Genomic DNA, 15,061 nt, shown 5'->3' on the forward strand with positions numbered 1-15,061 from the left:
TTCCTTCTCCCGGTCGCTGCCGCCGCCGCCGCCGTAGCCTCCTTTTTCCGCTTCTCCACGCCGGCGCCCCGGAGACGAGCGCAACTTCCGCTTCCGGGCAGGCGGGCAGGCGGGAGGTGCGGGGCGGCCGGGGAGGGGGAGGGGGCGGCACTTCCGGTCAGGCCCTCGGGTCTCCCCTGAGCGGCGGCGCCTCCTCCGCCTCCTCGGCCTCCTCCCGGCGGAGACCCCGGCGCCGGTGAGTGACGGGGCGCGTGGCCCGGGGGCCTGGGGGCGGTGGGGGCGGGGGGTCCCGCCCAGGCCCGCTCTGGTCCTCAGAGCGTCCTCATCAGTGCTATTCGCGCCGGGCCCTCGTCAGGGGCCCCCATCACTGTTCCCCCATAAAAGCACCCAGATGTCTGCCCCATTAACGCCCCCACGGAGGACGGCGGCCAAAGCGCTCTCTTTCGTGGAGCTTCTCTATACTGCTGCTTTCTGGTAGGCTCTCTTCTACGTAGCCCCCTGTTATTGCTTTCTACAGGACAGCCCCCCAAATGCCACCAGCATTGCCCATCCCCATGCAGAGCGGCTACTCCCGAACCCTCCCTTAGTTGCGCCGATAGGTTGCCACCAAAGAGTGTTGCATTTGTGCTTTACAGCGGAATGCCTCCCATTACCTCTGTCCACACACAGACACACAACCCCCAAAACTCCTAACCACTCCCTCCCCAACGCCCCCTTCCTTGGTGTAAAAATACTTACACTTCTGGTCAGCAGCGAAGAATACCTTTTCTTCCTTTTGCACCGCCCTCCTCCCTAGTAATTACCGTTGAAAATACCCCCTTTCCACCTCGCTGACCCTCCCCGCATAGAACAGCTCCCTCTAGAGGTGTGTTCTCACACACACATCCTCTCCCTTTTCAGGTAGGAGTAGCTGCCAGTGTAGCTTCGGCTCCCACCCCGTCCTCCTCTGGGTGGGGTCCTGTCCTTGGTCCTTGCCCCACAGGACAGCGCCCATCCATGAGGCCTTCACCCTCAGAATGCGCCTCTTCCCCGGGCACTAGGGACTCATCCGAGCCTGCCCCTGCTCGCCCAGTTCTCACTCCATCCTCCTGGACTCCCTGCAGAAGACCGCTAGCTTCACTGTGGCAGGAGCATTTTCTGCCGGGACATCCATTCCTGCGATCTTCACTGAACGGATATGCATTCTTCTAGGTCCAGGGCATATAGCTGTGAAGGAGAGATAGGCACACAGTCTTTCTTTCTGTGGCTTCAGCAGTCTACTTGAGCAGACAGATCAAAAACGAGTAATCAAATATGATCAGTGCTGTTTTCTGAGAGCCTGGTAGCTACTCCAGAGGTATAGCCTGAATTAGCAGAGCTTACTTAGCCACACAGAGATCTGGGGAGACTGCTGCAGGCAGAGGGAACAGCAGTGCAAATGTCCTGAGGTGAGCATGAGCGTGGGCGTGGTGAGGGCAGGAGCGACCTGGGAGGCCCAAGAGGTTGGAGTGAGGGGAGAGAAGTGTGATCTTAGAGTGCCCTGGAGGTTGGGACATCACGATCAGTTATTGGGCCTTTGTCCACTCTGCCAAGCCCAGGATGTACTTCCATTTGTTCATTCATTTGTTCAACAGCTGTCTAATGAGCCTCTACTACACACTGGGCGTGCGGCAGGGAACAAAATAGACAGAACCCCTGGTCTTTGCAGGGTGCATGTGCTAGCTTATGGGGTAGACAGTTAAAAAAGAAAATACGCGTGTGTGAAGAAAATACACCAGGATAAGGGTATAGTGTTACAAAGGCTGCAGTGTAAGAGGGTGGCAGGAAGCCTCTGTCAAGAATTTCCTGTTGTCATCTTGTCCTTCCAAAAAACCATGCACCAAAAAGTTACCCGCTCCTCAGGGACAGCTATGGCCCATTCAGGGGGTGGCTCTCAGCTCCCCTCCCCTGAGAATGAAATGGTTAAGAGGGTGAACCTCGGATGCCACTGGTGTTCATCTTGCCGAGCAAACCACTCCGTCTTTTCCTAGCCTCATTCTCACTCATTTAACAAGTATTTTTGGAGGCAGGCACCGTGCTGGGTCCCGGGGACAGGCAGTGGTCAAAACAAGTGAAGATGCTAGCATGCATGGAGCCCAGCTCCTAGAGGGAGAGGCCACCAGCAGCGAGACAGACAGGTGGAGTGTGTGTAGTTTATGAGGGGATGCTGACTGGCTAGGAGAGAAACGAAGCCATCTGGGGAGTGCCGGAGTGTTGGTCTGAGGGACAGGTTACAGGGGGCATGAGAGCCTTGCTGAGAAGAGGACTTGGAGCAAAGAAGTGAAGGAGGTTGGGGAATGAGGCAGAGCATTTGGGCAGAAGCAACAGCCAGTGCAAAGGCCCAGGGCTGGAATGCAGCTGGCACATTGGAGGGGCAGCCAGGGGGTGGCCGTGGGGACTGCGTGGGTCACCAAAAGGACTTTGAGTGAGGTGGGGTCACTGCATGGTTTGGTCTTAGTGTTCCTGCCTATAAGTTACCTCATGAGTCTTGTTTTGAGGTTTGATGGAGACGTGCCACGTAACAGACCTAGTACGGTGGTGGTTGCATTCAGTAAAGGCCCCTCCTAGCTAGGGGCGGCAGGGCAATGTGTGAGACCAAGTGTATTTGCAGTGTAGGGTGGGGTGGGGACCTTCCTTTATTTTGAAGAAATACTGAAAAGCAGCAAGGAGGGGGTCTGAGTGTGCACGCTGGAGCCCCACAGCCTGGCCTCAGCCCCTGGCCCTGCCGCTTGTGATGGTGTGACTTGCAGAGATTAATTTACCACTCTGGCCCTCAGGCTCTTCCTCTGTGAAACAGCTAACAGTTTTAACCATCTTCTAGGATTGTTAGGAAAGCTCACTGAGCGGACACTGTAAAGGAGGCAGACGTGTGCCTGGTCTGTAGATGTCATACCATCGTTCAGTGTTACATGCTATTAGATGTTACTGTTATTGGTATGAACAGGCTGGGATTTTACCACAAGGCAGCTTGATGCAGGAGAATGGCCCACAGGTCCTGGCATCAAAGAAACCTGGGATCTGCCCTGGTTGGTGTGGCTCAGTGGCTTGAGTGCCAGCCTGTGAACCAAAGGGTTGCTGGTTTGATTCCTGGTCAGGGCACATGCCTGGGTTCTGGGCCAGGTCCCCAGTAGGAGGCGCATGAGAGGCAACCACACATTGATGTTTCTCTCCCTCTTTCTCCTTACCTTCCCCTCTGTCTAAAATAGATAAGTAAAATCTTTAAAAAAAAGAGAGAGAGAGAGAGAGAGATCTGGAATCCAATACCTGCTTTCCCCTATATTGACTCTGTAACCTTGGGGAAACAATCCCCACCCCTCTCCTCAGTTTCCACGCTTACAATATAGGACCAATGACAGCACAGGCTCTTGTAAGGTATCAGGGTGATGAATCCTGTTGATCCGCTCCAACAATAAACAGGAGCTGCTCTGACTGGCTGTGGTTGCCGTGGCACTTCTGCCCCTGGAGACCATTCTGCTGTCCCACTCTGCAGGAAACCCTCCCGCGGCCATCTCCCCTTAGAGAGACACCAGTGGAAGGCTCATTCCCCTGAAAGTGGAAATGTCTCTGATTTCTCAGTGGAATAAGCATGAGCCTGAGCAGTCCTGACCCCCAGGAACACCCCCTGCTCCCAGCACGCAGCCCTGCAGCCTCTGTCCACCTGCCGTTGTAACATCAGCATCCCCTGATTCCTTCTGCCGGGCACCCCCCTCAGTGTCAGCTCAGACACTGCTCCATTTCCCCCTCCCTTCCCCCTGGGGTATTCCAGTCACCTGTCTTACCCTTTTACTCATTCGACGAGTATTTAACAGTATAGGCATTTACAGCTATAAATTTACCTCCGAGCACTGCTTTGGCTGCACCTCCCAACTAGGCTGCATTTGCATTTCCATGCCGCTGACTTCCCCGGTGCTTTCTTTGTGCACCCCCTGGTGATGGAGGAGGGTGCCACTGCATTCCCACGCAGCAGCAGGAATTTATAGAGCACGCACACTCTGCCAGGCCCTGTGTAGGGGCCAGGCACAGAGGCCAACAGGGCAGGTGAGCCCTTGCTGTGAGGTGTGGAGGCCAGACGGGAAACCCACAGCCAATGAAATGGAACTACCACAGTAAATTGGTGGCAGTGACCATGATGAAAAAAATGCAGCAGGACAAGGGGCTAGGAAGTAATGAGGTAAGGGGTGTCCCCTCTCTTGGAGGCGACGTCAGAGCAGAGGCCTGAAGGAGGCAGGAGAGAGCCTGGAGGTACAGGGAGGAATATGCCAGGCAGAGGGCGCAGCCTCACCACATTACTCTTTTGTCTGCTCAGGACACGGACCACCTTCCTCTTCCCCGGGCCCCTCAAAATCCAGGGAGCACCCCCAAGTAAGGGCCCAACTCCTCGGTTCTACCCCTACCTGCCCCCATCTCAGGAAACAAGCCTATGGGGAGAGGGTGTGGGTTGCGTCCAGACTGACTCTGTGACCTTGGACAAGTCGTTGACTGCTCTGTGCCTTCTTGTTCGTTTGTCAGGTGGGCACAACCATTGTCCCTCTGTCACAGTCTCGAGGAGTTGTGCTGGGGGCTCCATGAGTTACCAGACACGATGCACTCAGACTGGCAGCCCATAGGCCATGCCTGGTCGGGGCAGCTATCAGCCCTGCACACCGATGGCGGGGAGCCTGGCGGTGGCTTCTCCCTGAGACACCTGCCCGCCCCGCCTCCCCGCACCCCTCTGCCACCTGCGTCCTCCGTGCCCACCTGCCCCTCCAGCCCTGGCTCCTCACTGAGGCTCCATTCCAGCTTCTGCTCCCATGCCAGACACGCCTTTGCTCCTTCTGGAGACAAGATGAGCCAGAGGACACGAAGGACATGGGATGCTGGGTCTCCTCCAAGGACAGCCAGAGCGGGCAGCTAAAAATACCACCTCCGGGCAGGGGTGGAGGAGACACTCACCTTTCACCTGAGGGGAGGGAGCCAGCCAGATGATGGAGGGCTGATGGGCCCTGGCCTTGGTGTGCCCCCCGACTCCTGCTGTGTGTGGGGTGTAGATGCAGAGCCAGGCCCCCAGGGGCAGGAACAGTGCTGAGAAGCACGCCAGACCTTCGGGGGCTTTCTCCCTCTGTCACCCATGATGCAGTAGAAGCGTTTTCCAAGGCCCTGGGGTGGGTCCAAGGCCCAGGGGTCATATGCAGGAGTGGGCAGGGTGAGGTGGGCAGCTGCAGTCAGGAAGGAAAAGTCTTTTAAACAAGGCACCGGGAGAATGACCGCCATCTTGGAGGGGACAGGAAAAGGCTCCTGAGCAGCTGCCATCAGGCTCTTCCCAGGCAAGTGATGTCACTGACTGTCCAGAGAGCTCTGGGGACCTCATGAGCTCTGCCAGCCAGTGCGTCTCCTTACATCCTGTGCAGCCCCCTTAACCCCCTTGCTGTCTAGTGGTGACCGCCCCTTTAGAAACGGAGACTGGGAAGGAGGTGGGGCCCGAACCCAGGTGTGCCCTGGAGCTCCTGCGGCAGCCTGTTTGTCCCAGGCCAGCACTGCTCCCCACCCCTCCCTACACTGTCTCCACTCCGGTCCCTCTCTGTGCTGTCCCTCTGTTCCTGCCAGCAGTGACAGCGGTAACATTACACCTTCCAGTGACCGAGCGCTCGCAGAGTGCCAGGGACTAGCCTCCTCCGAGGGCCTTAGGGATCTGTTAGCTTGGACCCTGTCAGCCGTGAAGTAGGGATGTACTTTGTCACCTTTATTTGGGGACTAGGAAATCCAGGCACAGAGAGGTTCAGGAACTCACTGGTGGTCACACAGCTTAGATTCCCTTCTGGCATTCTGGCTCCAGAGGCCACCCTTTTAACCACTCTGATAGAAACAATTATTGTGATTGGACAGAACCAGAGGGGACAGAGGGCTGATGTGGGGGGCAGGGGTTGGGGGGGAGAGGCATGGAGCAGATGCCTGGGTGTTTGCCAAGGAGATTGAGATCAGAGGTCGGGGTGCTGGAAGAACTGGGGTCTGAGAGGGAGAGAGTATATAGAGGCCGGCAGGGACACAGTGTCGGGGGGTGGAGAGAGATGTGTAAGCACTGGAGAATATGGGTGGGGGACGGATGTGCATCTCTAGCGTACACATCCCCCTTTGTTCCCCAGGGAGATCCAGCGCCCCTCCTAGGGGCTTGCTCAGCTGCATCCTTTTCTCCGAAAGGTCTCACAACCCCACCTGGCTGAGATGGAGGCAAACGCAGCAGGTGGCGCGGGGGGCGGCGGGGGCGGCGGCCTCGGGGGCGAGGACGGGGTGCACTTCCAGAGCTACCCCTTCGACTTCCTGGAGTTCCTCAACCATCAGCGCTTCGAGCCCATGGAGCTGTACGGGGAGCATGCCAAGGCAGTGGCGGCCCTGCCCTGCACCCCCGGGCCCCCGCCGCAGCCGCCGCCGCAGCCCCCGCCACCGCAGTATGACTACCCGCCCCAGGCCACCTTCAAGCCTAAGGCCGAGACACCCTCCTCGTCATCCTCCTCCGCATCGTCCACCTCATCATCGTCGTCATCCTCGTCGTCCTCCCAAGCCAAGAAGCCCGACCCACCCCTGCCGCCCGCCTTCGGGGCGCCCCCGCCCCCCCTCTTTGATGCTGCCTTCCCTGCCCCACAGTGGGGCATTGTGGACCTCTCAGGACACCAGCACCTGTTTGGGAACCTGAAACGTGGAGGGCCCGCCTCCGGGCCAGGGGTGACCCCAGGGCTGGCCACTGCTGCTGGGACACCTGGGCCACTCCCTGCCCCCTCGCAGACCCCACCAGGACCCGCTGCAGGGGCGGCCTGTGACCCCACCAAGGACGACAAGGGCTACTTCCGTAGGCTGAAGTACCTGATGGAGCGGCGCTTCCCGTGTGGCGTATGCCAGAAATCCTTCAAGCAGTCCTCGCACCTGGTCCAGCACATGCTGGTGCACTCGGGGGAGAGGCCCTATGAGTGCGGTGTCTGTGGCCGCACCTACAACCACGTCTCCAGCCTCATCCGCCACCGCCGCTGCCACAAGGATGCTCCTCCTGCCACAGGGGTCCTACCGCAACCTGGTGCAACCCTCCCACCGTTGGGCCTGCCTGCTCTCCCCACCGCTGGTGCCCCCACCCCTGGTGTGCCCACGCCGGTCCCTGCTGGTCCACCATCCACGCCTGCCGCCCCTGCCGCCTCCGCAGAAGGGAACACGGCCCCGAGCACACCGGCAAGTGTGGGGGTGCCTCCTCCGGCAGCAGGCAGTGGTGGCGGTGAGGGCCCATTTGCTTGTCCACTCTGCTGGAAGGTCTTCAAGAAGCCCAGCCACCTGCATCAGCACCAGATCATCCACACAGGCGAGAAGCCCTTCTCATGCTCCGTGTGCAGCAAGAGCTTCAACCGCAGGGAGAGCCTCAAGCGCCACGTGAAGACTCACTCGGCCGACCTATTGCGCCTGCCGTGTGGGGTCTGCGGCAAGGCATTCCGCGACGCTGCCTACCTGCTCAAGCATCAAGCGGCGCACGCAGGCGCAGCGGGGCCCCGGCCCATGTACCCCTGCGATCTGTGCGGCAAGTCCTATTCAGCCCCTCAGAGCCTGCTCCGCCACAAGGCCGCGCACGCACCGCCCACCGCCCCTGATGCACCCAAGGATACGGTGGCCGCTGTTCCACAGCCCGCGCCAACCTTTCCTCCCGGTCCCTACTTGCTGCCACCCGACGCCCCTGCCACCGACAGTGAGAAGGCGGCGGCGGCTGCAGCGGCCGTGGTGTATGGGGCCATGCCTGTGCCGCTCCTGGGTGCACACCCTCTGTTGCTCGGTGCAGGGACTAGTGGGACAGGCAGCGTGGGTTCCAGCGGCCCTGGAAAGACATTCTGCTGTGGCATCTGTGGACGCGGCTTTGGGCGCCGTGAGACCCTGAAGCGCCACGAGCGCATCCACACAGGCGAGAAGCCACACCAGTGTCCGGTGTGTGGGAAGCGCTTTCGCGAGTCCTTCCACCTGAGCAAGCATCACGTGGTGCATACTCGAGAGCGCCCCTACAAGTGCGAGCTTTGTGGCAAGGTCTTCGGCTACCCACAGAGCCTGACGCGCCACCGCCAGGTGCACCGGCTGCAGCTACCCTGCGCCCTGGCCGGGGCTGCTGGCCTCCCCACCACCCAGGGCACGCCTGGAGCTTGTGGTTCAGGTACCTCAGCCACGGCTGCAGGGGCCACTGAGGGCCTGAGCTACCCCTGCTCCGACTGCGGTGAACACTTTCCGGATCTTTTCCACGTCATGAGCCACAAAGAGGCCCACATGTCGGAGAAGCCCTATGGTTGCGATGCCTGTGGCAAGACCTTTGGCTTCATCGAGAACCTCATGTGGCACAAGCTGGTCCACCAGGCTGCCCCTGAGCGCCTGCTCCCACCTGCACCCAGTGGACAGCAGCCCGCAGATGCCTCTGGCGGTGCCGAGGCAACCAGCGTGCTGGACAATGGGCTGGCAGGCGAGGTGGGGGCGGCCGTGGCAGCGCTGGCTGGGGTGTCTGGGGGTGACGATGCTGGCAGTGTTGCAGGGGCTGGGAGCGGTGGGGGCGCCAGTGCAGGCCCAGAGCGATTCAGCTGTGCCACTTGCGGCCAGAGCTTTAAGCACTTCCTGGGCCTGGTCACTCACAAGTATGTGCACCTGGTGCGGCGGACCATGGGCTGCGGCCTTTGCGGCCAGAGCTTCGCTGGCGCTTACGACCTGCTTCTGCACCGGCGCAGTCACCGGCAGAAGCGGGGCTTCCGCTGCCCGGTGTGCGGGAAGCGCTTCTGGGAGGCAGCCCTGCTGATGCGCCACCAGCGCTGCCACACGGAGCAGCGGCCCTACCGGTGTGGCGTGTGTGGCCGAGGCTTCCTGCGCTCCTGGTACTTGCGGCAGCACCGCGTGGTGCACACAGGCGAGCGCGCCTTCAAGTGTGGCGTGTGTGCCAAGCGCTTCGCACAGTCGTCCAGCCTGGCGGAGCACCGGCGGCTACACGCAGTGGCCCGGCCCCAGCGCTGCGGCGCCTGTGGTAAGACCTTCCGCTACCGCTCCAACCTGTTGGAGCACCAGCGGCTGCACCTGGGCGAGCGTGCGTACCGCTGCGAGCACTGCGGCAAGGGCTTCTTCTACCTGAGCTCTGTGCTGCGCCACCAGCGTGCCCACGAGCCGCCGCGGCCGGAGCTCCGCTGCCCAGCCTGCCTCAAGGCTTTCAAGGATCCCGGCTACTTCCGAAAGCACCTGGCGGCCCACCAGGGTGGGCGGCCCTTCCGCTGCTCCTCCTGCGGCGAGGGTTTTGCCAACACCTACGGCCTCAAGAAACACCGCCTGGCGCACAAGGCCGAGGGCCTGGGGGGCCCTGGGGCTGGGGCCAGCACGTTGGCTGGAAAGGAGGCCTGACGGGGGGTCTTCCCCTGCACTACTCCACTGAGCTGTCCCCTTCCAGACTCGCCCCTCCCCGGCTGCAGGTCAGGCTCCGCCCCTCCTCACCTACCGCCCCCTCCGCTCTTCGGAACTTCAGGCAGACTAGCCTCCTTTGAGGCCCACACTGTACAAAACGCAAGGCTGAGTCACTCCCAAACTGGACTTCTGTGGCCCTCCTCTCATCCCGTCTGACACTGAACTTGATCCTCCATTCAACCCTTTTTTGTAACCCCCGTCAGCCCCCCGCCCCAGCAGCATTCTTTCCCGACAAGCTTTGGTGGATATGGGCGTGAACTGCCCTTTCCCTGTGGGATCCGGCGGGACAGTGGGATGCGACTGGAGTTGGGAGGGCACAAGGGGGCCTGGGTGCTCTTTTGGATTGTGGGGGTGGGGGGGCGGGTGGCAGACGCGGCTTGTACAGAGCAGAGATAATAAACCTATCACCAGGGCAACGGGGTCCTTTCTCACATCCCAGGGGGAGGGGATTAAGTGCTGGCAATCGGAAGGATGAGAATACTTGTTTCCTTGGGATTTCAGTTTCTCCACATTCTCTGCCTTTCCTCATCCCCGCACCACTCAACCTGGGTTTTTACTGAGTAATCATTGCATCCGAGATCAGACAGGTAAGTCTCCTCTTGGGAGCAGACAACGTGCCCAGACTCCCCCCTTGGAGGTGCCACCTGCATCTGTTCACAGCCAACATTTCCCCCAGCTCCGTCTGCCAGCCCCTTTGCTGGGCTCTGGGAAATGTGAAGTGGACTCGCTCCTGGACCCTAAGTGAGATGCAAGAGGAGTCCTGGTCAGCCACTGTGCATTCTGGCTCCGTGCGGACTTGTGGTTCTGGTATAGATTGCTCATAGTGCCTGTTATTTTAGGATAACTCGGGGGCATTCCAGGAGCCCATCCACAGCCCTCGCTTGTGTTCTCAGAACAGTGAGATGCATGCCCTGTAACCTGTGGTATTATCCCATTTGTCGAAGCAGCGGCCGAGGTCCTGGAGGACACAGTCTCCAAGGCCCTCTGGAGGGTCCAGGCTAGAGCTGGGGCTGCATTCCCACGAGCCTGTGTGAAGCTTGAACACCAGCTAGGTCAGGGCACTGCCTGGGCGGGTCCAGTTTGACTCCCCACACGAAGGTGGCCCCCAGTGCAGCCCCCATGCTCTAATGCTGAAGACCTTGGGTGCCAGTGTCCTGGGGCTCGAAAGCCACATGGGTGTGGAGCACCACACTGCCAACAACACAGGCTGAGGGAGTACAGAGGAGTTGCCTTATTATCAGATGGGGGCCCCACCAACTTCCTGGAGGAGAAAGCGATTCCTGAGTGGTGACTAAGGCCAGGTGAAGTGGACACAGGGTTCCAGGTGGAGGGTTCAGTGTGTCTGGCTAAACCTAGCAACTCCAAAGAGTGTAGAGCTTGGGGTGTGGATGGCTGGATCTTTAGGGGCTTTAAATTGCAAGCAGTGGAGCCTGGATGACCCCAGAGGCTGGAAGCTGGATCCACACCCCTGACACAGTTGGAGTAGCCCCCCCCCTTTTTTTTTTTAAAGTTTGACACAGATGCCAACGTTTGGAAATTAAAACATTTCGCATAATACAAAACTATTGCAATTTCAATAATTTGGACACTTTAGCAACCCTGTCTCCTCCTGAGCTCAGTAGCCATTCAGATGGGGCACACATTCTCAGGTCTGTCCCAGTCCCCACAGCACCCCAAATCCCAACTCGGAGCCCAAGTGTCAGCCTCCATCTTTCACTGTGAATGTGCATTTCCCTTTCAACCTGCTACCTTCCTCATTTAGTTCACAATGTCACCCAGCTCCAACCTACAGGCATTCACATTTGTGATTCCTCAGAGCCACAGAGTGGTGGGTTGGCGTGAGGCTGGGACCTGTTTCTGACGGAGGATGCACGCAGCTGTGGGATGGGGCATGAAGGCAGGCCCTGGAGGCTGGGCTGCTGTATGGTTATCTTGGTGTGAGGCCCTGTGGGCTCAGTCTGCAAGTGGTTAGGCGTGTTCAGGTTCCAAAGACATTTCACTCAGTCTTGGGGAGTTGACAAGTGACTAGATTAAGTGGATGAGGATTCACTTAGCTCAGGTAACCAGGAGATAAGGAAGCAGGGTAATTTCTTTGGGGGAAGAGTTCTGTCCACAGTGTGACCTGCCTCTGGGCTATCTCCTGGGGAGTGTTGGGTGAGCACCCATGTGTGCATGTCTGGGTTCTCCCTCCCCAGTAAGCATGCTGACCACAGGAGTCCCTTCACTTTGCCAGCCATTCCTGGTCCCCACTCCCGCAACTGAGCCATGTGCCACCTGTGGACACCCAGCTGCTGCCCACCTCCATTCTAATGAGGTCCGGGGAAAGGTGTGCTGCAAGGCAGTGTTGGTGGCAACACTCTTGTGTGGACCCTCAGCCCCCGCCCCGCAGGGCAGACCACCCAAACACCAGGCTGACATAGAGACACCCTTCAGAAAGTCCTTTAATAGGAACGGAGCTGAAGGCTTCCCACCTCCAGCTCCCAAGTCCTCCCCTCGCCCCCACTCGCCAGGTACACTCCCCATATCTGGCCATCCACCGACCCTTCCTTGGGGCAATCTGGGGCCAGGCAGTAAACTGCTTGCTTTAGGTTGGGAGTGGAGGAGATTAGAGAAACCTGAGGCTATTTTTGTAGGTGTGGGGTGTGGGCTGTGAGACTAAACCTTGAGGACAGGATGTTAGGTGGCTATTTTCGGTCTGCATTTTCAGTTGCCTTGGAAAGAGGAGGCAGGTCTGGTGGGTTAAGGAGGAATCACTATGGGAGCAGGGGTAGCAGCTCTTGCAGTCACAATCCTTACGGCCAGTCAGGCTCACATGGCGGAGACCCAAGTGCTCTGGGCTGTGAGCTGGGGGATCTATGGCTTTGAGGTGGTGGGACTCCAGTCTCTGTGGAGGGCCTGGCTGGTGTCTTCTACCTGAGGGTGGGCGGCTAGGTCTCCCAAGTTCAGTGCAACCCAGTGAGGTAGGCAGAAGATGTCACCCCAGTCCACCCTAGGCCCCAAGACACTTCAGGGTTCAGCAGATAAAGAGCTGCCCAGGGACAATGTGGTGTACCCTGGATCTGCCCTGTGTGGGCCACCGGCTCTGTTGTTACAAGCTGTGTCTTGCACAAGGATGACCCAGGGCAGGCAGACAGGGAAAGGACACCCAGCCCATGTTCCTCCCATTTAGCTGGACATCCACTGGACTGTGTCCGTGCCTTTCTCCCAGTCCCTGAGCTGCCGTGTGAGGGTTTGTGGGAGCCATGACCCTGGCTGTCCGGCTGCTCTCCCACTAGCTGCTCACGATGTCACCTCTCACCCAGCCTTCCCTCTTGGGTCACCTGCCTCCTTGTCCCACCCAACCCCTCCCCTGAAACCTGCTGCTTACCACCCCTGTTAACCAGCCTACTGATCCACCTCCCCCTTCACAGTTGCTGCGTCCCCACACCCCTCTTCTCGAGTGTTTCCTGCCCCACACCTACTCCCTGGCCCCTCTGTCTCCGCCACCTGCTGGCTCCCAGAGTCCCTGAGCCCAGGCCCTGGGCCATGGAAGTGGGTGCGCTGGTGCTTGCGGAAGTTGGAGGAGTTGTTGAAAGTGCGGTCACAGAGCGCGCAGCGGAAGGGGCGCTCGCCGGTGTGGATGCGGGCGTGGCCGCTCAGCACCGAGGACTGCGTGAAGCCCTTGCCGCAGACGCCGCAGTGGTAGGGCCGCTCGCCCGTGTGCACTCGCTCGTGGTCGCGCATGTCCGAGGAGCGGCGGAATGGCTTGGCGCAGAACCTGCAGGCGAAGGGCTTCCCCACAGCCGCGCCCGCTGCCGCCGCTGCTATCACCACCTCTGACCGCTCGGGGGGCACCCCAGGCTCCTGTCCCCGAACCGCGGCCGCCACCTCTGAGGGCCTCTGAGAGGCCCCCGGCTCCTCCCCGTGCCGGTGCTGGTGCCGCAGCAGGGGCGCCAGAGCCTTGAAGGCCCGGGGGCAGAGGGGGCAGCGGTAGGGGCGCTCTCCAGTGTGCAGGCTGTAGTGGGCACGCAGGCTGGCAGGGCCCGGGCAGCTGTGGCCACACACGTGGCACCGGCTTGGGTCTGCACCCTGCCCACTGCCCTCGGCCCCCGCCAGGTGGCCATGTTCGTGGAACAGCAGCTCCGAGACCAGCCGGAAGGCAGCCGGGCACAAGGCACAATGAAAAGAACCTGGCTCCGGGGGCTCGGGCACCAGCGTGGTGTCTGTCACCTTCACCACCTGGATCTCAATGAGGTCGGTCGGGGGTGTGGCGGGGCTGCTGTCATCAGGCACCAGCACCTGGGGAAGGGGGCGGGGGAGAAAAGATGAACCTGTGGACCCTGCCTCAAGGCCTCCCCAACACACTCCCACTGATTTAAAACCTCCATCCTTTTGTAGCATCCCAGGCCCCCTCGATTCCAGGACCTGCTCTACCCCAATGAAGACTTCCCTTCAGGTGCAGAACACATCACGATCCAGCCCTATCTCCTCCATTCCAGTTAAAAGACAGTCATTTCTTGCCTTGACAACGGAAAAAGCCTCCTGAAAGGAGCCTCTGTTCTTAGCCCGGTCCTTATAACCCACCTCACCAAAGCAGCCCAAACGGCCTTTTGAAAATGGAAACCCGAGCAAGTCATTTTCCCACTCAAAACGCTTCTGTGGCTCCAACGGCACTTAAAAATCCAAAGCCGTCATAGTAATATCCCTCGTGACTGGCTCCTGCTTATCTCCCTGACCCCAGTGTAAATATAAGCCACTCCACAGCTGACCGCTCTCGTCTAAATTTAGGTCCCCCACCCCCACTCCAGCACTCCATCTTTATCTCCTTTCCAGAACACAACACAATAAATCTCTTTAATGCCTTTCTCCCCTGCTAGACGCAAGCGTCAGGGGAGCACAGTCCTTGTCTATCTGCCTAGTTCACCTACTCATCTACTTAGCACAGGCAAACAGGACTCGGTAAATGTTTGTTGAATGAATGAATGTCCTCACTCCCCAGTCCCGAGTTCCTGGGGAACCTGGGAGTGGTCCCAAAGTCACCTGGAGTAGTTGTTTCTCCCCCCAAAACCCTCCCTTGGGTATTCCAGACTCTTTGCTCTGACTCTTGCGGAATCATATCCCCCCCACCCCAACGTGGGTGCCTCATAACTCGCCCTAACTCTTTGTCTTTCAAGACCACCCTCCCATCCTTCCAGCCAATTTCACGAGCCCCAGCGTCTCTCGGAGGCTCCGCCCCCTAATTAGACAAACTCAGTCCAGGACCCAACCGTGGCCCAAGCGGTCCTCACAATCGCTTCTTACGCCCCGCCCCACTAAGCCCCGCCCTTCAACCCCGTAGGCTCCCTCTCAGAGCACGCCCCCCGTTCACCCTCCCCAGGAACCCCGCCTCCAGGCCGGAGCTCTAAGTGCCTCCCCCTCCCAAACTTCATAGGCCACGGCCCTGCCCCGCCACCTGCCCTGCAGCCCCCTCCCGCCTCAGGTCCCCGGCCTAGGCCCCTTCCTTGTTCGCACCAGGTCCGGCGGCTCTGGGGAGTGCGGCTCTGAGGCCGTTGAACTCGGACTCCGGGGCTCCAGGCGCTCAGCTGCCATCTTGTGCCCAGGCCCCGCCCCCAAGGCCCGCGGTTGCCTGGGAGAGGCG

The 15,061-nt window shown here is 59.6% G+C and overlaps 2 protein-coding genes across 4 annotated transcripts; one reads left to right on the top strand and one right to left on the bottom strand.

The window, feature by feature from the left end:
• On the top strand, window positions 1-9,857 carry ZNF865 (zinc finger protein 865). 2 transcript variants are annotated; one of them, XM_036012722.1, is made up of 2 exons: window positions 1-237; window positions 6,196-9,857. In XM_036012722.1, exon 2 carries the CDS (start codon window positions 6,217-6,219, stop codon window positions 9,382-9,384), a length of 3,168 nt encoding a protein of 1,055 aa, XP_035868615.1. In that variant the 5' UTR covers window positions 1-237; window positions 6,196-6,216; the 3' UTR covers window positions 9,385-9,857. The 2 variants fall into 2 exon arrangements, with proteins under 2 accessions (XP_035868615.1, XP_028386127.1); XM_028530326.2 differs by having other exon boundaries at window positions 1-235; window positions 6,193-9,857.
• A 2,011-nt stretch (window positions 9,858-11,868) lies between these two features.
• On the bottom strand, window positions 11,869-15,061 carry ZNF784 (zinc finger protein 784). Of its 2 annotated transcripts, none has more exons than XM_028529747.2 (2): window positions 14,935-15,061; window positions 11,869-13,722 (listed from the first exon to the last, which is right to left on the bottom strand). In XM_028529747.2, the coding sequence occupies exons 1-2, from the start codon at window positions 15,010-15,012 to the stop codon at window positions 12,829-12,831; spliced, it is 972 nt and encodes a 323-aa protein (XP_028385548.1). In that variant the 5' UTR covers window positions 15,013-15,061; the 3' UTR covers window positions 11,869-12,828. The 2 variants fall into 2 exon arrangements, with proteins under 2 accessions (XP_028385548.1, XP_035868617.1); XM_036012724.1 differs by lacking the exon at window positions 14,935-15,061 and adding an exon at window positions 14,031-14,677.

The sequence above is a fragment of the Phyllostomus discolor genome, chromosome 12 (assembly GCF_004126475.2).
Source record: "Phyllostomus discolor isolate MPI-MPIP mPhyDis1 chromosome 12, mPhyDis1.pri.v3, whole genome shotgun sequence".
Taxonomy (NCBI): Eukaryota; Metazoa; Chordata; class Mammalia; order Chiroptera; family Phyllostomidae; genus Phyllostomus; species Phyllostomus discolor.

What these genes read in the sequence shown, in the direction of transcription:
- ZNF865 (XM_036012722.1), top strand. Translation starts at nt 6,217, where the DNA reads ATGGAGGCAAACGCAGCAGGTGGCGCGGGGGGCGGCGGGGGCGGCGGC.
- ZNF784 (XM_028529747.2), bottom strand. Translation starts at nt 15,012, where the DNA reads ATGGCAGCTGAGCGCCTGGAGCCCCGGAGTCCGAGTTCAACGGCCTCA. An exon ending in CCCCAGAGCCGCCGGACCTG is followed by an intron (nt 13,723 to 14,934) that starts GTGCGAACAAGG and finishes CCCCTTCCCCAG; the next exon opens with GTGCTGGTGCCTGATGACAG.